The sequence below is a fragment of the Mustela putorius genome, unplaced genomic scaffold, assembly GCF_011764305.1.
Source record: "Mustela putorius furo isolate JIRA1106 unplaced genomic scaffold, ASM1176430v1.1 tig00537227_pilon_pilon_pilon, whole genome shotgun sequence".
In the NCBI taxonomy this organism is placed as follows: Eukaryota; Metazoa; Chordata; class Mammalia; order Carnivora; family Mustelidae; genus Mustela; species Mustela putorius.
Window position 1 is genome coordinate 2553522 of NW_025422368.1, and position 22642 is coordinate 2576163.

General features: G+C 43.3%; 1 protein-coding gene and 1 long non-coding RNA gene across 18 annotated transcripts; one reads left to right on the top strand and one right to left on the bottom strand.

The window, feature by feature from the left end:
• Positions 1-76: 76 nt before the first annotated feature.
• On the bottom strand, positions 77-22182 carry PCBP2 (poly(rC) binding protein 2). Of its 17 annotated transcripts, none has more exons than XM_045073298.1 (15): positions 22029-22182; positions 19514-19656; positions 18916-18939; positions 18792-18824; positions 18333-18449; positions 16540-16671; positions 15211-15339; positions 14130-14204; positions 12156-12248; positions 10961-11002; positions 9644-9716; positions 9095-9133; positions 8104-8156; positions 7025-7194; positions 77-510 (listed from the first exon to the last, which is right to left on the bottom strand). In XM_045073298.1, exons 2-15 carry the CDS (start codon positions 19580-19582, stop codon positions 474-476), a joined length of 1086 nt encoding a protein of 361 aa, XP_044929233.1. In that variant the 5' UTR covers positions 19583-19656; positions 22029-22182; the 3' UTR covers positions 77-473. The 17 variants fall into 17 exon arrangements, with proteins under 17 accessions (XP_044929233.1, XP_044929232.1, XP_044929231.1 ...); XM_045073297.1 differs by having other exon boundaries at positions 8104-8159; XM_045073296.1 differs by having other exon boundaries at positions 14130-14216.
• Positions 2225-6586, top strand: LOC123390036. Its single transcript, XR_006604685.1, has 2 exons — positions 2225-3302; positions 3711-6586. It is a non-coding gene; the product is annotated as an uncharacterized LOC123390036 (long non-coding RNA).
• Positions 22183-22642: the final 460 nt, after the last annotated feature.

Consider the following 22642-nt stretch of genomic DNA (forward strand, 5'->3'; position numbering starts at 1 on the left):
AAGCAGGGTCCTTGTCCTATGAGGCATAAAAGGTGCAAAAAGAACAGCAAGACAACAGGAATAAAACCCACATGAATCACTGTGGCATCCAGTTTCTATTCACAAAGAAAAAGCTCCAGTCCATCTTTTAATTTTTTTGAAAAATTCCTGACATTACAGAACTAAACTGAAATGTATTAATATTCCACTCTTACATTTCCATGACAAACAGAAAAAAAAAATTCATGAGCCAAAAAAAAAGGGGGGGGGGAGAAGCTTATAAAACTAAATATGGATCTCAGCATTAACAGCTGAACAGAGAAAGGAATTAAAACGCTTTAATTAAAAAATCACGAGTGGATGATAAAGTGTGTAGAAACTGAAAATTTACAAACTATTTAAAACCTGGAATCGCTGACTGTTCAGAAACTACACAGATGGATCATGGGTGGTGGTGAACAGCAGAAAGGGATTATGGATGAATCTGCATTGTTCTAGCTGCTCCCCATGCCACCCGTCTCCGAGGAAAGCCTGTAACACAAAAAATAAACAAGAACTCAAAGTTAGTTTTTTGAATGCCCAGCTGCACCTCTCTGAAACTTTCAATGTCAAAGGAGACATTTTAAGATTTTTTGGATTAACTTGTACCATGACTCTGTAACCCCTGTAATCCAAGCTTTCTGAGGAAAATTATCCCAGAACTGAAGGAAACAGACTCTTGTTACCAACTGTGGGGGCTCCTTTAATGAAGTGCTTTGGGAGTATCTGGGAGATGTTAGATGCTTTCCAAAAATATGCCACACACTAAAACCTCCTCTTACAGGGTCCTACTACACAGAAGCACCTTTTCTTCACTGGGCTTATTTTAGCTCTTCCCTGCTACTGATAGAAAGCAGTTTAGGAAACCTTTATCTGAAAGTAGCCTCATGAGGCTAATATTGAGACAGAGCAACAGAGTCACAAAGGCTTCCGTCCTGGGTTTCTCTAGCATTGTGAAGAATTATTCCACTAAGAGATAATAATAGTTTTAAACGCTAGGGGATGTTAAAAAGGGAAGAGCAAGTATACTAAGTATAAGAATGACACCCAACCTATCGCCTTCAGACTTAAAAAGCAGAAGCCAACATGTTTCAACAATTCCCTGGTTCACTCTAGAAGCTCCCAAAGCTTTGGGCTCCTCAAGTTAAACTCTCCATTCAGACATACCCAGCCGGCTACAGTGCCTTTCTGTCACAAATAGATCTTATCACTTGAGGTCCTGGAACCCAATTCTGAACTCTGAAGGAGGACTGTTTAGGTATTTATAGCCTGCTTCACTGAGTATTACACACCCAGCAAGTTTTAGCCCCCACTCTGAATAGAACTAATTGTGTAAGACTCCATTTCAATTCATAAGTTTATTTCATGAGGCTTTTCAACTAACTGGCATAACCTATTTGTGGTATCTAGTCAAGAACAAAATGAATGGTATTCTGCCATCTCTGCCTTCCACAACAATGCAAAGCCAAGGTGGTGGGGGGTGAGGAAGGACAACACAACACCCGAGAACCAGGAAACAGGTCCTTCAGCAACAAACTGTATGTTAAGTCTAAAATGGTATTTCTACCCCAGCATAAAGAGGGAATAATTAGTTCTTTTATAGGGGGCAGATTCTTGCCAATCTCAAAATAGGATGACCTAGGGCTACATAATAAGCAGTAAGTCCTGAACCTAAGAGTGGTGAGGAGTGAAGGTTCAGGATGGAGCTGCTGGAACAATTCCGGTCTAAGACCTAAAAGAAAATTAAGTTCATGCAAGAAGGTCATGGTACTCAGGCAAGAAAAAGAGCTCAAAAAGAAGTATCCAGAATTTAGGGGCTCCTGAGTGGCTCAGTCATTAAGTGTCTTCCTTCGGGTCAGGTCATGATCCCAGAGTCCTGGGATGGAGCCCCGCAAGGGGAGTCCCTGCTCAGATGGAAGCCAGCTTCTCCCTCTCCTACTTCCCTCTGCTTGTGTTCCCTCTTCTCGTGGTGTCTGCCAAATAAATACAATCTTAAACAAACAAACAAACAAACCTATCCAGAATTTATATACAGCCTAAGCAGGGACTAAGGCAGGGGGTGGGAAGGTGGCAAGAAGGGAAAACCCAACCAGAGTACCATGCTAAGGACTCTGTAATAAGGACCACATAGGGAACTCAAAAAGTTTTTAAAACTTTAACACCAATACCCCTGGAGATCATGGTGGCACAGCTGGCATCTGCCTCCTTCCCTGCACTCCTCCGTTAGAGAGCACTCATTAGGTAAAGAGGCCATCTATTCAAGAACTAGATAAAATAAAAATCTGGTCTCTAGGGGGAGATGGTACAGGCAGAATAAAGTCCTAACTAGAGAAAGAGTTAGTTTATTAAGGGAGAGCTGGACCATATGAAAAAGGAGCACCAACAACTAACAAGAGGAAACTATCTGGACAATGAAATGAAGGCTGCTCCTCTGTGCAAACTCGGGACAAGGAACACTAATTTCATAGGCCAAATGTGGGACTGAGAGACCACAACGCCATGAGATAACACGCTGCAATACTTATCAGCAATTAGGTTTTGTTTTTTTTTTAAATACTGTAAACCAAATGAGATGCGAGAAAAGGTCAACAGAAAAAAATCTCTCATTATCTTAATGCCCTAAGAAGAGCCATATGCATTTAGGGTGAACAGGAGACCATGCATGAGAGGCCTTCTGCCATCCCACCTACAGCACTTCTAGTCTTTTGTGGAGAGTGAGCTGTGGTCTTGGGACAAGGAAAATTAACTTCAGGGAGATAAAGTACACTTGAGTTAAAAGTGAAGCACAAGTTGTTAGTGCAGATTAGTCACTCATGTGATCTGTGAATTTAAATTCTCCAAGGCTTTTTTAAATCTGGTAAGTGAGGGGACTGGTGAGTTACAGTTGATCTTAAGGGCTCCTTCCAAATCTAAGTTTATAATTCTCTACTTGTGAGAGGGCTGGTGGGAGACAGAAGCAGGAGCAGGGAACGGAAGGAAGGGTAAAGGAACTTGGTAATCAGGGTGGGTATGGGATAACTAGAGAATCCTGTCAAATTTCGGATGATGTTACAGGCTGGTTTGTTCAAGATTTACCCAGTGTCATAGGAAGAGGGATACTTCTCATTCAGAGAAATGCAGACAAAAGCCAATCAACTTTATTACTTTTTCCAATTTGCCTTCCCATTCTAGGTCAAGAAGTAACTTCTTTATATGTATGCTCTATAAAAGATTCTCACAGTAACCACTCACCAGAGGCAACAATCCTGGGATGCACCCCCTTGTTACCTGCTGCTGTTGGCAAGGTAAGGGATTTGAGAAGTCAGAGAATCTGGTCTTTCACTAAAGCATCTTAATGCCAATTAAGGAAGACCCTCAGGCTGTAACCTGCTACTGGCCCATCTCCTTTTGTGGGGAATGACAAAGGACTGCTACTGAATCAACCAGGGACACAAACAGGCCCAAGTCCACGTTCCAGACTCCCTAGTTGAGCAGCCACAAGTCACAAGTGCCCACCCCGTCACCCTTCACAGCACACAGTCAACTAAAGTTCTTACTGTGGCAACTTTATTACAGCTAGAAACACATATCTGGCCATGACGGCCTGCTGATAACTTAACCATTAAATAATTAAAAAAAAAGGGGGGGGGTGTTAACGGAGCAGCTTTTATTCATTAACACAGAGCCTAACACATTGTTATATTGCAATGCAGAATAAAGCTACAAAAAAGTAACAGAATGAAAAAGAAGAGCAAGAACTGTGGCTCTAGATAAAGAATTCAACAAGTCAGACTCTGAAACAGGCACTCAGATGAAATGGCCTAACCCTAACCCCAGGTTACCATTACCCCCACCCCCACCCCGTTATGCCCCAAATAGTAAAAAGGAAACGATCACAAGCTCACAATTGTTTGGTTCTCACCAATGTTAACAAAGAAAAACAAAATGAACCAAGAAGTACTTGAGGGGGTACCTCAAGATACTCAATCAGTAGGGGGAGAATCTCTGTTTCTCGCCTTTCAGTTTGTTAGTTACACATGGCACGGCAGAGGTGGTGGTGGTGGTAGCAGAAGCCCCGGTCCCCTTAGCAGCAGACACAACATTTAGAGCCAGGAGAGGGATGGGTTTCATGCCAAGCAGACTGGAGACACAAGGGGCGGTCGGAAGAGGGTTGGGGAGGCTGGAGGGTGCGTCGGAGGTCCCCGCTGTGGCGAGCGAGGGGGTGGTGGTGGAGGAGGAAGAAGAAGAAGAAGGGGTGGAGGGTTGAGAGAGGTTGATGCTGAGGTGATCAGGGATCGTGACGGAGGCTGCCTGGGAGGAGGGTTTAGCGTTTTCTAAACTGTAACAGAGGAAAAAAGGAACAAAAAAAAAAGGGTGGGTGGAAGGGAAGACCACAAAAGGGATAAAGTACAGGACAAAAACCGCTTGTTATCAGTTAAGTGCCTCTGGCTGCAAATTAGGAAGACCTAATACCAACTTGTGATAAAATGCCCCTCTTTCAGTCTGTGTCCCACCCTCTAAAAAAATGTACACTTTACCAAATCCCATTCCACAAGGCTATATAAAACTGTTATGGTGAAGAAAAAGTGGACAGACTGAGAAAAGAAATCACACAAAACACACTTCCATGTATCTGACACGTGAATGCAACCCAGAAGTCAGAAAGAAATGATTTCAAAGTAGAAAATGAAAGAATATTCAGAGCAATCTCCGAACAAGAACAAAAATGTTACACTCACCAATCCCTTGAGAAGGTGTAGAATATTATTCTATAGAATAGAAACTTTCCCCCCTAATGTTGAAGTGTGCTTCCATCTTCTACAACAAATGAACCAATGTACCAGGATGGGAAAGGACAAGAAACCGAAGTAGGTTACTAATTTCAACTTGAAAGAATGTAGCCATTTTAAAGAAAAATGCTGAGAACAAAAGTGTAGTTAACAACTAGGAAAGCTTCCTTTCTGTAAGAGGTGGGGGTGAGGAAAAAAAGCCCTTTTTCACGAAACATACTTCTCATACAGACCTCACAGAACTGAAAGATACTCAAGCACTCCCGAAAAACTCATTTAAAAAAGCAAAAATACGCCTCAGACACCTGAAGTGAAGTCCAAATAGCCTAATGACCAGCACCTTCCGAACGCCCACCCATCTAAGCCAGAACCGCAGTATTTGTCAAAGACTGTCTGGACAACCTAGCCACAAGATTAACTCTTCAAGGGCAGGGCCCCTCCTCTTAAGATTCCATTTTGTTTACTGAAGTCCAGAGACGTTACAATCCATAAAGCAGGGATAAAGAAAGGACCCACACTGACAGAGTAAGAGCAGAAATGCTCAAAATCCATTCCTGAAAGCAGAGAAATCTTTCTTGCCTGGTAGTAATAAAACCAGCTCGCTTTTGGATTCAAACTTGGCTAAGATGGGAGAGTGAAGATTAAGTTTTGTGCATGTATAATCTCTGCTTTGGTGTTAAATGAAGCCTCACAAAGTTGTGACCCAAACTCAATGAAACGGGACAACCCTAAATGGCCAGCAATCCTCCAAGGAGGATCCTTGGAGAGCAACTGAATCCGGAAACTCAGGTGGACATGTTCTGCTTCCTTATGACCTAAGGTCAAACAAGTTGCTTCCATTTAAGCACTACCTGACAGTATTTAGTGTAAGCCTACCCAAGCAGAAGACAAGAATCCCCACCTTCCAACAACATGAATTTCACCACCTAAGACCTGCCCTCAGACCTGCCCTACCCATATCCCAATTAGAAACAAGAAAAACCTTTGCAAACAGCCACTACACAAAGCTTACTACCATTTCCTAATGAACATGAAGAATCTGATGTGCTTGGTAGCTGAAGCAGATCCAGACACATGAAATCTTTCCTACATAGATAGTAGTCAATACCTCAAGGCATTATAAAAGGCTTAGGGCAAAAGTCAAAACCATGGGGGAACTGATAAATTCTTAACCAGGAGATAAAAGACAATGGAATAATTACAAAGTCAGTGTAAGCAGAATAACAAAACAGACTTCACACTTAGGAATTCCTTTCCCTTGCCCTAGATTCAGGAACTCAGAACACGTTCTATGCACAACAGAAACTGAACAGTTGTGACAGAGAGTAAGTGAGAACTAGACAAAAATCTACAAGACAAAGATGGCTAAGCCCCCTGGGGAAATGGACTGCTAACCCTGGCTTAGCACTTTAGTAAGCAATTAAGATCGTGACTGAAGCATATGTGCTGAGTAAGCAAGAAATATGAATGCTTTGTAGGATGTTCCCCGCCCCCCGCCCTGCCCCGACTTAAAACAGCTCCACTTTGGCTGTCCTGTGCAGTAACATCAGCTAGGTTTGGGTGAGGAGAATAAAACCTCAGGAAACCATTATGGTATGAGATGGTGGCAAAAAAAAAAAAAAAAACAAAACAAAAAAACAAGAACAAAAACAAAAAAACCCAAAGAACAGGCTAGGAATTTCTGAAATAGTCGTCCAAAACCTGTGCCTCCCCTTTCCCACAAGCCCTCAACAATGGAACACATTTGCAACTTTAGAAAAATGTATGTTTTCAGAATAAATGGTAATCACTGCTTCCTATAAACTGCCTTGCAGTCACATTACTACTTCATTATCCTTACTCCAATTAGGGCACTTTGGAGACTAACCTCCATCTGTAAAATATTGGTCTAGGGTATGTACGGCAAGAGACCCACATCTGCTTCTTAGTATGGATGCTCCAGCCAGAGTACTACGTTACTAGTAAAAATGTGCTCCACTGTTTCCGTGCCTAAAACTGTCAAGTCAAATGCCAAGCATTCTATTCCCCTCCCCCGAACAAATTTATTCCAATCTTGTTACTTTTTCTGCTTGCTACACTAAGAATGGATCAAAGTAGGGCAAGACTTTATTGCTATCTCCATCCATCCCCACTCCCATCCCCCAAATACTCCCACATTTAATAATACACTGTTTTCCCCAACACACACATTAATGAGTTACCAACAATAAGACAAAAGGTAGGGAAGGAACACTTACCTGACATTGATTAGGTATTGAGCCAGGCTAATGCTGGCAGCAGATCCAGTGATGGTAACCTGCCTATCAGTAGATCCTTCCACTGGGTTCGCAATTTTGATCTGCGCCCCAGACATCTGACGGATCTCATTGATTTTGGCGCCCTGACGCCCGATTATGCAGCCAATCAACTTAAGAAAAGAAACAAAGCATACCAAAATTAGGAGATGCATGGCTAGGCCCAAGAAGTCCATCCCACCCCTCTAGTCTTCTACAGCTTGGATCCACAATAATGGTAACTGAAACTACTATCTGCATCTTACATACCCTACTCACATACTCCTGATTAAATAACTTGATTCTAGATTGCATCTCCAGTCTTGCCCTATTTTGTCCGACTACCACAGGTCAGAGCCAACTCTTAGCTCATGGACTCTGAGGAGCATTAGCTCATTTCCTAGAGTACCAATCCAAAGACAAAATAAAGCAGAGCCAATATGCTAACAAATCAGTTTCTCATGGCTAGGGATAATAAAGGTCTCTGGTTTCTGGCAACAAAGATGCCTAAACTTACCATGCTATGATTACCATTTTCACATACTGCTAAGAATTCTGCCTAATTTATAACGTTTTTGCCTTTGTGAAAAAAAAATGGGTATACATTCACACTGTCCAATACTGTAGACACTAATAACACGTAATTATTGAAAACCTTGAGTGTGGCTAGTGAGATTGAGAAATTGATATTATTCTCACAATTCAAACCACCACATGCAGTTAGCAACTATCATGTTGGACAGAACATTCATTCAATGGCCCCTCCTTTAAGGATAAGGCTTCGGATCATCCAAGAAACTAAAGCCAATGGGAATTTGTATCTGAGACAAAAATGGTTCTTTCTACCTCATGATACCTCAACACAACAGTTTTACCCATTTTCTCCATCAGTTTTTATTTATGATTCTACATGCTTTTAAAATGTTTAATTCGGGATCTGGGAAAAAAAAAAAAACATGTCCTTCCCCACTAGGCCTCAAGAATGGCATGACACTATATCGACTCTTATTTTTATCCCATGCAACCCTATTAATCATACTCACATCATTTGGAATGGTGAGTTCATGAGAAGTAGTCTGAGCAGATGCATCCAAACCTGCTAAAAGACAGAAGAGAGCAAGGAAGTTCAATGCATAGCTAAAAAACCCCCACTGATTTGCACATAAACCTAACAGAAGAAAACAAACTGGAAACCCAGCATTGGCTGTTGGGATTCATCACTAACTTGGAAGCCTCCAAGGAGGAAAGAGGGGGAAAGGGGTACAGAAATAATGCTGGAAAGGTTCCTCTGTAAACTCAGAAGAGCTGATTTCATGCCATTTCCTGCAAAGCCCAGCCTATTAGGGTGTTAAGGGAATGGAAGCAAGGAGCAAGGGAATGTGGTAGGACCAAAATCTAACCAAATCCTTCTGCACTGCTCCCCTTTTCTGCTTAAGATTTCCTGCTGCTGTTGTGTTCCAATTTTATTTCACCTGATGCTCACTAGCACCAGTGCCAATATCATGCCTGTTACTGGGTACCATGGACTTTTGGCAGACATGCAGAGTTGCTTTAAATATACCTGTATCAGATTAACACCTCCCCCAATCCTAACCTACACTTCAAGGTCAAAGAAAATGAAATGGCAGCCAGGTGAGGGAAGTTCATTTCTCCAGATTTATTCCCTGTCTTTCCCTCAATTGCTCAGTAATTTGTTCTGGTTTTTATTTTGTTTTCCAAAGAAAAAGAAAAAAAATCATATCAGCAAACACCCATACCCATCAATAATACTAACACCTGGAGAGAACCAGGCTGGCTGGCTAATTCTCAAAGCTAGTCCTACTCTCAGCTGTGGCTGCTAAACCCAACATTTTTAGAAGGGGGTTGGCCAGATCCATCAAGGGACCCTCAGGGGCACCAGGCCCACCCCTTTGCTCTCTCAGCTCCTTTCTGCCATGTGCATCTTGCTGGTATGTCATGGGCAGTGAAACAAGACTCCCACCAGTTTATTAATATAACAGTAGAATACTACAGATTTTTTTTTTTAATCATTACCCCAATAGCCTTTCACCTCTGGAGAGCTGGATTCAATGCCTGTTAAGATACAAGTGAAAATGAGTTTGGTGGTCTCATCCTAACCCTATCGGACAAGTTATTCCTTATACAGAAAAAAAAGCCCCAAAAACAAAACAAAACAAAACCAAAAACCACTACACAATTTGGCACAAATGGATTTTCTACCCAGATCTCTGAATAGCTGGCGGAGAGAAAGGGGGTGCCAATCAGATCAAAGGGGCAGCAGTGAGGATGGGAAGAAATATCAGCCTACCCTTTGCCTGACAAGCATCCCCAAACCTCACCCCAAACCTTCCAGGGCCTTTTTTTTTTTTTTTTTTTTTTTAAAAAAAGAATAACTCATCCCAAATGAAAACCAAGTTAACAAACACATTACCTCCTTCGGTTTAGTGATAGAAGACAGGCAACTTTAAACCAGCAGGATGCTGGGTAACGAAGTATGTTTTAAACAGATGCCAAACTGAGACCTTGGGGCTGGCCTCTGTCTTGCACTACACCTTACAGAAATAAACACTGAGGTATCCATACCACTGAATCCGGTGTTGCCATGCGTCATGGGAAAATGAGACTGTTGCATTGCCAACTGGTGCAGCTTGGTCAACTGTAGGGAGGAAACAGGAGAGGCTGGCATTAGAAGAGTAACAGAGCCAGGGCTCAAGCACATTCAGACTCGAAAATGCAGAGCTCCTGATCCCCAAAGTTGAATCTACCACTAAAACTACAAAACAGAGTAAAGATGGGGCTTATATAACCACAATCCTGGAGGTGGGCAGAATATGAAGTTAAGGGTGAGAAGTAGAAAGGGCATCAATACAAAAGAATGAATGCATCTTGGGTGTGTGAAAAGAAAAGCAGCAGCACCTGCCCGACAACCATCCCCTTGTGGGCTAATAATGAAGGTGTTTGCAGCCATTGCAACAGTTGCCCCAGGGACAAGCACAGACAGGCTAGGTAAACAAACTGCAGTGGTGCTAGGGAAAACACACCATGCAGGGTTGTCAGTTACTGGGACAAGGGAAGGAGATGAGAGGGCAGGGAAACTGCAAGGAGAGAGATTAAGATGAAACCAAACTGGGCTCAGCCCAACCCCCCCACCCAGTGGGTTTCTATAGCTAATTTTCTTCACCTATACAAACTATCCTGGCTGTTGTAAAACAATCCCTCCTAAAGGTTACTTCCCTTCCTGCGCCAAGCACTGACCAAGAACCAAACCCAACTTCCCAAGTCTAATGCTCAGCACCTGAAAGGGTTAGTAATGACAGAGAAAGTGCAGAGACGAAGTCTGAGTATTAGTGCTTTTAAAAAGGAGTGTTTAGTGGCAAGAAAGGTTTTTACTAAGTTGAATCCCCAAATATTCAGCTTCTTATCCCTCCCTGTGCAAAATAAGCCCCTTTCCCACCCATGCAGATGCTTTTTAAATTGTCACCTCAAATTGAGAAATACCCAAAGACAAGCCCAACCTCCCACTCCCCCCACTCATGGAAAAGACTCTCTGAAGAGATGCACAGTCAGTCCATTGTCAATTTAAACTGTGCCCTGGAACAACAAATGACAATACAGCATGGAACTCTTTCAGATAGAATAATATGGAACATGGGGTAAAGCAGAATCTAATAATCTGCTGAATTCCAATTTCCAGTGAGTATGTCAAAAGGCAAACAAGGTGCTACTGTGGCCCTGAATAAGATTATTTAAGGGCCAAAATATGGGGCTCATTTCACCTTGTGAGGGAAACAATACTGTAAATGTTTAAGACCCAACTCACTTCTGCCTATATAGAAGAGTGAAAACAATTTTGGATGGGAGAGGGAGCTTTTCAAAACAAGAAGCGAAAACAAAACTTACATCTGGCTGTGGAATGGCATACTGTCCTTGAATGGTATAGGCCTACAAAAGGAGGAAAACAGTTCCTATTAAAAAACCAATCACGGACAGCCACCCAGTGGGAGAAGGGGAGACGGATTTCAACTAGCCAGGAAGCCAGAGTTGAACTAGAGATGGGGGAGGTCAGAGACTGAGGCAGTAGGTGATATCTCATAATCACAGTGAGGCCTGAGTTGGCTGCCTTTGAAACCTAAATATGATGCCTTATTCCAGGAAACCTATGAAGGGAGCCATGTTCCCTGCAATCAAAGGCAAAACACACGTTTCTTAATAGAAAGGTGGGAAGTGGGATTAAGCAATGCCTCGATTGACCAAACCCCCTTCTTTTCCCTATATTCAACACAGCCTAGGAGGAAAATGGTCTCTTCCCTCAACCACCCCAACCCTTATATACCAATCATGGTGACATGAATGATTTGTTTTGCACAAACCTGCGTGACATATTTTGAAACACTTCCCTTTCCCTATCTTTTTTTTCTCTGCATCTGCCTAAAGACCTTAAATGCACTGGAAGCTAGCTGAGTACCTAACACTAGGGAGCTGACCACAAGAATGCAAAATAAATAAATAAATAAATAAATAATGAAAACAAATTACTGTGTGCTAAACCCTGCACCTTCTCCCACCTCCCCCTCCATAAAAGGCACTTGCAGCTCCCACTACACCCTCCTCCCCCCACGCCATAACCTCCAAAAAGGGAGCTGGGTCTTCAGGGCAACGGGGTGGGGGACAAGGAGAAGGAACAAGAAGGGAGGGGAAGGAGTGGCTGGTTAACGGGATGTGAAGCTTTTCACATCACAGTGGCCAGTACCCCCAAAACTGCACCCAGGTTGGGGTAGAAGGTGAAAATGGGATAGGAAGAGTGGGAGATGGGGAAGAGGGGTTGAACAACAACAACAAAAATAAAAAAAATAAAAATAAAAAAAAAAGAAAAAAGAAAAAAAGGAAAAAAAGGGAAAAAAAAGAGAGTTGGTGTTACCATCTGGTGGGCTACGCGGCCTGTGTGAAATGAGGTGGGGGGGTCAGTCCAGGTCCCCGTGGACAGGTGGTGTCCACAGCACAAAAATCACCAGCGCCACTGGCCCCCCGCGTGTTGGCAGTCTCGGCTGAGGCGGAAGGATTGAGTGAGCCTTGGAGACTGAACATCCCCTCTCACCTCTAGAGGTGGTCCCTCCAGGTCAGGGTTGAGGCACATGGACGGGGTGGTGTGGGGAAAGCTCGCACTGTCGCTGCCTGTGCTGTACCTGTCCTGTGGATAAATAGAGGATTTCAGTCTCCAGGGCTGTCAATCCGGCACCTTGTCACCAGCATGAAATTCACACAAAAAAAGTTGTTTAATTTTCTCTTTTCCTTTAAAAAGGAGCTCACGACACAATTTGAAACGAGCTGCAATCAGTGAATTTAAAAAAAAAAAAAGTTACCTTGTGGCAGGTATCACACTGCACAATTGGACTATTTTCAGTAAGAATGGAGGGATGGGGCAACAGAGCTGATGCCAGCTACTGGTCATGTAGGATTAAGTTGAACCCCTACAGAGCCCACTTTTGTCACAAAGGAACAAAAGATACAGGTCCATCTGTGGACGTTGCATGAACCAGTCCATTTAAAAAGGCCATGGGAATAATCAGGGCCACTCATGAAAGAAGCTTTAAGCCTTTAGAGGGTGGTCAACTGAATAAAGGGGGGAGGGAGGGAGGGAGGGAGGGAGGGAGGGAGATGGGGAAGCAAAGAGGTAAGAAGTGGGAAGTGGAAAGAGGAGGAGAGGAAAGGAAAGGGAAACGAAGAATTATAGAGAGGACTGCTGCTACACAGCATGGGATTCTTTATAATCCCAAACGGGAGTGAAGAATCCAGGAAGAGCAGGAACCTAGAGTTCCTGGGGAGAAGGGAAAACTCCTAAGGCTAAGCGTCCTTGCTATACTGACTCTGGGCCTTTGTTTATCCTGCTTGACTATCCAGACTAACAGAACCCTTTAACCAATCCAGTTTGTAGAAAGGTACTAAACTGTCTCAAGGTTAACACTGCAACATGATTTCTTGCAAAAGCTCCCAGAAGCACATGACAAACTAAGTCCCCAGAATCTTCTTGTTTTATGCCAACTCACAACAGAATGTGAATGAGATGGACTTCAAGTTTATGCTTCCCCCAATTCAAAGAAAAGATAGAACTAACTGTGGAATTAAGTGTGCTTTTAACAGGCCAGCTCCTCACTGGGAAAAGGCATTTTGAGCAATGCACCTGCTTAGGAAGCCACCAAAATGAAGATCTCTATTTCATCCTGAACCCCAACATTTACAAAACTGACCTACCTACTCCTTAAATGCTAACCAGCAACGCATAAAACTACCATGATTCTGATCCATGCTCCTGTCATAAAAATCTAACTTCAGAACAAACCATGTGCCAAGGATCAAGAGTTTAGGTGGGTGAAGTAGAAAGAGGCCAAGGGGGTGCTTTGGTGTTCTTACTCTAACACCAAAGGTCATAGCACCACAGCCCAACATGCTCTCCCCCTTCTATTCTCGCACACTGAACCCTCACCCCGGCTGGTTTCAGTTATCCCATGTGGATTCAAACCAGTGTTTATAAGGTTAAGAGCCTGGGAAAACAATTCACTGGAGTTTGGGAGTGAAGGGGTAGGAGTAGGGGAGGTGAGGTGGGGGGGAAGGGAAGTTTGTAGGACACTCAAGTTTAGGACCCCCCAATTTTGAGACCACCATCCAGAATCTCCTTCAGAGGTCCAGTTCTTTGCTATTTTTATTCAGACCTCTAAAGAACACCCCACACATAAAAAAGCATGGATGGGGTGCGGGTGGGGGGGGGGACAGGGAGAGTAGTGGTGACACCAAGGCAATTTAACCCTTTCTTCTAACCCAACCCACCTTAAATCACCAAGTAAACTCCCCCTTCCGAGTGCCTACAAAACTCCCATTGTCTGCTAAAAATTAAGTAAGGGCTTGGCATTCATAGCTTTCTCCAGTACAAAAAAATAAAACCAAAAGCACGGCAAACTATGGCCAGAATACAGGTTTCAGCAAGCATGCAGAGTGGCCTGGTGTGCTGCTGGCAAAGTTGACATTTCAAATATAATCCTCGTTCATTCTAGCCCACCAATAAGAACTTTCTTACCTGACCACCTGCAAAGATGACTGGAGAACTGGACGGCTTGGGCCGGTACGGGATGGTCACGCCCTTCGGGGGGGACTGGGAGAGAGTCAGAGGGGAAAAAAACAAAAAGAGATAAGGTTTCAAAGCTGCTTCAGCTGTGTGGCTTAAGCTCACACAGATCAGTTAAATTAAAAACTGTATTAATTTCCATCCCTTCACCTACCAACGTTGTCTCTGGCTAGATCTAATCTCAAATCATCTGTAGTTATTTGCCTTTAAAGCAGTAAGATGGGTCCGTGGACTACACAGCTCACACTAATTCTCATCAAGGCAGATTCCCCTGTAATAATTTACGCATTATTTCCACGTTTTCAAGTGAACCTAATGAACACGACAAACCTCTATGCGTACATATGTAATCAGTGATTAAGTATCTTACGTTCTGGCCTACGTAAAAATGAAGCCAAAATAGGAAATGAAACACTCCAGTATTATCCCTAGGATAATATAGACACTGTCAAGAAATAGTTCAAAGGTTCAGTCAACATTCTGAAAATTTTACTTTCCTTTTTCATGCAACATGGAATGAATTCCCTAACAATTCTGAAAAGATTTTCCCTTAATTTTGCTATTCTAACATATGCTACCAGGACCTCATAAACCATTCAAAAACATCACTATGGGTCAATTTTTTCCCATATAACTATCTTGATTATAATCCTGCCTTAAAACACAAAAATTAATTTGAAGAATGCGTCAAAACTGTTCACAGCCAAAATACTGTAATCCAAAGGCAACTTAAGTCAGTTCCTCAGAACCCAGTTACATCTTTGGTTCACTCAGTCCAAGTAGTCAATCTTCCCCTACCAACCCTACTAGCATTGTTGTAAACCTAAAGTTCATACTGCTTAACAGTTTCTATTTTTGCTCAGACTGTAAGAAAACTCAAAGTTGGGGGAAGGAAAATATGAACTCAGGGAACCTCTTCCCCACCCCCACTGGAAGCTTCTAACAGCTTCACCTAATTCTAGTCTTACTAAATATAGAGCAGTCTGTCTCCCTAGAATAACCCCCCATTCTCAGCATGAGCCTGAGGGCTTACCTCCAACATGACCACGCAGATCTGTTTCACACACTCAATGATGGATTGCGGAATGCCAGCAATAGTGATGGCCCGCTCAGTTGAGTTGGGGAGCATATCCCCTGCCACCTGGACCTGAGCCCCTGTACTCTTTGGGGTAAAAAGAAATTTTAAAAATCAGATAAAAACAGCTCATACTCTTCCAATTCCCTAAGCAGCAATTTTAGAGTTGAACACTCAGTAGAGATACTTATCCCATCTCCTATTTTACCCTTTTTATTCTCCCTTCCCACTCTTCCCTTATTCCAGATAGGACTATTTAATCACAGTTATAAATAAATTAGCCTCTGAAAGTCAAGAATAAACCTGAACAACAGCCTAAATTTAAGCTGCTCTCAAGAAAAAGGCCCTTCTAGGCAGTTTCCTTTCAGCTAATGGTAGCTTTGCGGGCCATCAAACAAAATCTCCACAAGTAACACCAACTTTTCATTCTCTTATTAAATAAATATTTTTATCAAGCCCATTCTGTGTGTCAGGAACCATTCAAGGTTGCTTGAATATATAAAGCCAAAATCCCTGCTCTCCTGGCATGTATGGTCAAGCTCCTAAAAACTCCTTTAGAAGCCACTCAAATTTCATTCCAACATCCAATTTAGTAACTCCCAGACACTATTAAAAGCTTCCATAATTCAATGTAAGAGCCACAATTTAAAAGGGAACACAATTACAACTGCATCCTACTATATCTCCTTATTTCTCCCTTGCTGTTCAGTAGGAGTTTGGCCAAGGCCAAGAAGATATTATATATCAAATTTTCTTAGACATGAAAAAAATTACATAGTCTGGTGGAAAAGTTGCCAAATTAAAAAATGGAAACAGTGCGCCTGGGTGGCTCAGTCAGATGTCCGACTCTTGATTCCAGTTCAGGTCATGATCTTACAGGATAGTGGGATCAAGCTCCATACTGGGTTCCACGCTGGGCATGGAGCCTGCCTGGGATTCTCTCTTCCTCTCCCTCTGTCCCCCCAACCCCCAGCACAGTACTCTAAAATACACAAAAAACAAACAACAAAAACAAAAGAAACCAGGTCATGCTCACCTATTAGAAATTCTGATTAACCTTCTTGACTTCTTAGGACATATGAATTGTTAAAAAAACAAACAAAAAACCCCTACATTTTATGTATGTATCAATGTTGTCTTCCCAATCCATCCAGGAGCGTTACTTTAACAATATTCATCTCAATATTGTTCATTCATCTCAGTATTGTCTCCTAGCCATACTAAGAGCTATTAATAGAGAAAGCCGTATTTATAATAAATATTTTGAAAACAACAAAAGTTACGAACCTCTCGTATTTCCTTGATCTTGCAACCACCTTTCCCAATGAGAGAGCCACACTGACTAGCAGGGACCACCAGCCTCAGGGTAACTGGGGGTCTACTGGCAGCTGTGCTATTGGTCATAGAGCTGCTGATGTCCTTCAAAAAGAAATTTATCAGAACAAAAGAATATAAGTTTCAGCAGATCCCTGAGACCCGGAACTGCTATTAACAGAACTGTTTTAACCTTATAAGGGAAATATGTCATGATCTACCATCAGCAAAAGTTCAAATATTGCCTCCCCACCTCCCAAAACAACTATTTCTGAAAAGATAAAAACATCTACAAAATTTCTTCAGGGTTAGCCCTAAATATAGTTTCCTTCATCGAGGGGGTAAGATGGAGTGTGGTAGGAAGCCAAGTGATTATTAGTTCAGGAAATTAGAGCTGACTGCAAAGTAAAACAATTATCAAAGTCAAAATTAAATAAAACATTAGAAGAAAGATGAAACAATATAATCTAGAATATTCAAAGAACCAATTCTGCTCTACCAGAAAACTGGGAAGATTAAATTGTGTATTTCTACTATCATTATTTTAATTTCTTGGTAATATTACCATTATACAGATAATGAAATTGAGGCCAAGTATTCAATCACATCTAAAAAGCTGGAGATTTTTAAATTAAATGACTGTATTTGGCTCCAAAGCCCACCATCTTTCCCATAACAATATGCTACACCCAAAAAGTCATGTTTTAACCTAGTTAAATTTAGCCTCCTGAGGATTAAGTGGTGCAAAACATCACTTCTCAGCCTAATCTCTATGTAATAGCTAGACCTGGAAAGTGCTTAAACATAAGCCCTTAAAGTCAAGGGCAAGTTAAAGTATGAATAGATCTTCTGAATGTTTTTTAAGCTTCAGGATCTGGATTAGCAGGGCCCTGCAGGTCAAAAGATAGCATTTCTGATCTTGGCCATGATAAAATTTCAGGCACCATTAAGTATCCAACCACCAACTCAAGCAGCAGCCAACAGCTCTCCTCTGCCTGTGGTGTCAAATGCAGCATTAGCACTAGCAGCATTACTGAAGAAGGGGAGGAGGCAAATACAGGTCTGACACAACATTAGCAGACTCATTTTCTTAAAAACTTAACTACACCCAAGGTTGAAAGGTATCGATTTATTCATACTATACAGTAGTGTTCACCAAGGCACCTAAAGTAAGTACATTTAGATTCACTCAACTATAAATCAGGAAATGTAATGTTGAGTAATACAGTACTGTCATACCTTCAAAACGGTCAGTCAAAAAAAATGAAAATAAAAGATGCTAGTTTCTCACCTTTTTTTTATGTTGAGTACCAAGTAATAGTCAAGCCATTTGTTTTAATGATTTAAATCACTTAATGGCCAGATTTGGGGAACACTAAAGTGGAGGAAGGACTCATAGATATTTATGACCCATTTTTTCCTTGATTTAAAAGTTCTCAGAAAATGACTAAGCTGTCTAGCACTTTAAAAGAAAGACTACATGGGGAGGGGTGCCTGAGTGGCTCAGATGGCTGAGCAGCCAACTCTTGATTTCAGTTCAGGTCAGGATCTCAGGGTCCTTGGATTGATCCCTGCGTGTGGGCTCTGCATTCAGCAGGAATGGGCTCGAGGAGTCTCTCTGCCTCTCCTTCTGCCACTCCCCTTCTGAGGGTGGGCATGCGTGCGCGCGCAAACACACACACTCTAAATAAAAAAATGAAACTTAAAAAACACCCGAAAGTAAAATAAAACAAAGACTAAGTGCAGAATGAGAGGGAACAACACACCTCTTCCAGTTTGTCAATGATCATAGCAAAGGCTTTGAAGATCGCGTTAGTGGGTCCAGCCAAAGTGATAATTCTCTCAGGACAATTCCCTTCTGAGATGTTGATACGTGCACCACTCTGGATAAAAAACAAGGCCGAGAGGTTAAGTAAGACAAAAAGATCTGAGTATATATAGAACATCCCCCCCCTCAAATAAGATAAGCAAGGAGCTAGCTGCCAATTTCAGCATAATTTCAAACACTTGCTCATGGTTGTCTTCAGACTACAGTAGCTGCCTTAATGCTTGAGTGAACTAAGACACAGGAACTACATTTCCCAGCATACTATATGCCGTTACAAATAACCAAACCAGAAAAATACATTTTCCTTTTGAGACCTTTCCCCTTGCAATCACTCATTAATAAGAAAATGTTTGCCTTTAGAACTTAACACTCCCTTAACTTCCCCCACATAACTTACCTCCTCACGCATCTTCTTAACTGATTCTCCTTTCTGTAAGAGGAAAAGTCAAGAGTGAGCCCCAAATGCTATTTCAACCCAGACTGACTAAACAGTAATTAGAGTTGAAGTGAAACTGTCTTACCTTTCCAATGATACTGCCAACTTCCTGCAAGGGAAAAAACTAGCATCAAATAAGAGGAAACTCCAAGTGTTCATTATTATGAAAAGCAATTTTTAACTGTCCGAAGCAATGTGAAAATTAAGATTTATAGGAAAGGGGACTGGGTGAGCTTTTTCTTGTATTTGCTCAAAACATAAATGAGATATCCAAAAATTCTGAATAATGAAGCAGTAATAATTAAATGCTATTGTGCTTAAGATGTTATTTTTTAAAGTACCATATACATCACCTCCCACCCCCCACCTTAAGTTTCCCAAAATTGTCGGGGCCAAGGAGATCTACTTATCACAAGCTATAGCAACCTCTACAGGCAAAACCTTATTTTCCAGATATGAGACAGTCTTTGGCTCCATCCTCTAGTTAAGCCTTTCCTGCTCAGTGGAGCTTCCTACTGAAGTCTGTCCATTTTCCCGCTACACTCTCATCTACTCTGATAGAGAAGAGTGCTAACGCCAGATGCCCCACAGTGCTAATCTGATGAGCTCCAAGATGCATGCCCTCTCTTCCTGGCCTCTCCCTGAGCAGTTACTATGACCCAATTTCCCAAGCTGGTGCATACCTTTCCATGCATAAGTAGCCGGATGGTGAGAGTGACATTTAATCCACCTTCAATCACACCGGTGTCCATGTCGAGCAGTGTTCTGGGGAGCTGGACTTTGAGTGGTCAAGTCTTTGGTCACTGATGGGGGTGAAAGCCAAAAACTGAAAAGCAAACATGACCAAAATCAGAAAGGGAAAACAATAGGAGAAATAGTTCCTAAAATCATTTTCACCATTATCAATGTTTCCGGACTCTTCTCCTTAAATGACAACCTATCAGTTGGCAAGCGTGTGTATACCCAGCACAACTGCACTAATGACAACCATTTACAGCTCAGGTTCTGTAGAGTATGGAAGACGACTTTTCAGTCTGCTCTCCTTAATGGCAGGGTTTCTGCTGACTCTCAGGATGAGGATTCCTTCAATCGGCAATGGTTGTAAGGGAACTGCTGAATGTGCACTTGTCCTTCAGCAGAATAAGCTTTGACATGATACAGAAACACCTGGAAATCATGAGGCCAAACCTCAAACTAATCAACTAGAGAGAGGCAGATGACCTTTTGCTTCTTTGTTAGGTAGGAGCTCAGGCTGAAAGCTAGAAGACACTAAGTTTTCCTACTCGCAACAATTTGTAGCTAAAAAATTGAGATGTTTCTCACATTAAAATTTCACATCTTTACAGATGACACCAAATAATTTATTAAGTTTTAAATCAATCATCTCACTGAAAATGGCATTATCTATGAAAGCCTTCTATGAAGGGTGGGATTCCGTATTTCCCTTTGGGAAAACATTCAGTACATTAAGTACAGCCCGAGTCCTTTCTTCTATCCCCTTTCCCAACCCAACTTGATAACCACTCAGGTTTGAAAATTTTCCTTGCTTCTGTGTATTAACCTTTGTTACTACTCCATCTATTCAAATCTATTAAATCTTGAATTTTCTTCCCAAAAAAAAACAATTGAAAAAAAATGGTATTGCTAAAAATTTATTGTAGCTGTTTTAAGCAAGAGCAATAATCAACCTTTCCTACAAAGAAAGCTCTTTCCCCATCTAGCCTCTGAAACAATGTTCCCAATATTTCAGTTTTCAAGTAACAAATTACATGCAGAAATAGAATCTGGTTTTGGATATACCTTTTCCTACCACACCTCCTTAGGACCTAACAGCATTAGCTTTAAAAAGGTTCTCCAAAGTTGATAAATTTCTCCAGTGACATTTTTAGAAACCATCCCTTCAAAACTGAACATCAATGACTCTCCTACAGCTAGTTTTCCTCCTTCACAAACCAGCCACCGTTTTAACTCTGCTCTAACACAAAGCCCATCCCTAAACATTTAAAAAGTGTTTTTAAGTTGCTGCCAGATCATTCTGTTTATGGCAAGCTGCTCCCCCCCCCCCCCCCCCCGTTACCTCCAGAGCATGATTTAAAAGATGGGCTTTGCTTCCCCAAGGCACCTCATTCCCCCATCTTCAAAATAGAATTAACTGCTGGCAAAATCCCAGAATTCAACACTTTTCACTCATGAAAAAACAACAGTGCTGAGGGGGAGGGCGCAGAGTGGAAAAGGGGAGACAAGAGTTATGTCTGTAAGAATGACTTTTTCTTTTTAATGAGATATGGTACAATACTGGCAGTTTAGCTTATCTCCACTCAAATGTAACAGAAATCAATTTACAAACACCAGAATAACGCAGCTAAGAAAGGGCAAGAACACTGAAAATCTTTTAGAAGGCCATTTCGTGATTACACAAAGCTGCATTTCTAACTCCAAACATCCAAGAAATCCCTGTCATTTTCTCCTGACTGGGTCAATGTAAGTGTACCCAATCCCAGCAATCCAGCTGTTAATCCTGCAGTCTATTACCCCTTCTCCTATAAATAGCTCGGCCTGCGTCTGTATCGGCAGGCATTTTGTGATTTCAAAATTCGTTACCCCGAAAGAACGTCCTGAATAACTCGGTAACTGGGAGCCCGTTTACCCTTTAACTCCGCCGCCCCCTCCCCTCGGTCATCCAAGCATTTTCCAATTAAAAAAATGCCCCCCCCCATGCCTCCACTAGAAAAGAGAGAAGGGAAAAAAAATAAACGGTTCGGTCGGGGGGGGGCGCTGCGATCCAGGGGGAGGGGCCGGACTAGTAGCGCCTCCTCGTGTGGCTGCGCCAGCGCCTGACCCCCGCGGGGAGCCGCGCTCACCCGCCCGGCCAGCAAGCCGGCCATCGCCTCCCCCCACCCCCTTCAACCAACAAATCCACCGCCGCCCCCCCTACCGCGCGCGCGCCCTCCTTGACTCCTGCGCAGCCGCCACCGGGAAAAGGCGGGGGGAGGGGGGTAGGCCTTGCGCGAGGCCTACTAGGCCGCGCCTGAGCCAGGGCCTCGCGTGAATGGCCGGCCAGCTAGAGTGAGGGGGTAGGCGCTCACGCGGTACTACGCGAGGCCGGGGCTCGTGACGAGAACCGGAGCCCGCTGAGAAAGATGGCAAGAGTGGAAACAGAGCTATAGCTAGGGGCGGAGGGAGAATTTTGAAGCTTACCTGCAGGCGCGAGGCGACTGAGGGGAAAAGGGGAGCGGGCGGGAAGGGGAAGGGCGGGAGGCCGGGGGCGGAACAATAGGGGCGGGCGGGAAGGCGAGGGGGGCCCCGCGGGCGGGCGGAGGAGGAAGGGGGGGGGTGGAGGAGGAGGAGGAGGAAGGGGGAAAGAGACCCCGGGGCGGGTGGAGGGCGGCGGAGGGCGGGCGGGCGGGCGGAGGGCGGGCGGGCGGGAGAGGGCGCAGGCTGCGGCTGCTCCGGCTGCTGCCTCTGCTGGTCTGGGAGGGGGACGGGGCGGAGCGGCCCGCTTTCAACCCCGCGCACCCTCCGACCCCGGAAGCGCTAACCGCCCCGGGGGCCGGCGAGGCGACTGCGTCGTCCAAACCTTCCCCACGCAGTGCGGACGGCCTCCCAACAGCCTAGAGCGGCTCCGTGGACAGCGTCGGCACCAGTGAGACAACACCTGGTAGTGGATAGCCAAGTCTATGATAGAGCGGCAGCGTAGGGACAGGGAGGAAGCTAGTGGCCCCTAGCGGGCTGATTGGAAAGCCCAGGCATGAGTGAGGAGAGAGTTGGCAGTCGCCATGGATAAAGGAAACGAGGGAGAAGAGATGGGTGTG

Coding starts and splice junctions, on each gene's coding strand:
- PCBP2 (XM_045073294.1), bottom strand. CDS start 19,582: ATGGACACCGGTGTGATTGAAGGTGGATTAAATGTCACTCTCACCATC. Junction 18,825..18,915: donor TTGGCAGTATCATTGGAAAG/GTAAGACAGTTT, acceptor TTCCTCTTACAG/AAAGGAGAATCAGTTAAGAA. Junction 7,195..8,103: donor AACTCACCATTCCAAATGAT/GTGAGTATGATT, acceptor TCTTTTCTTAAG/TTGATTGGCTGCATAATCGG.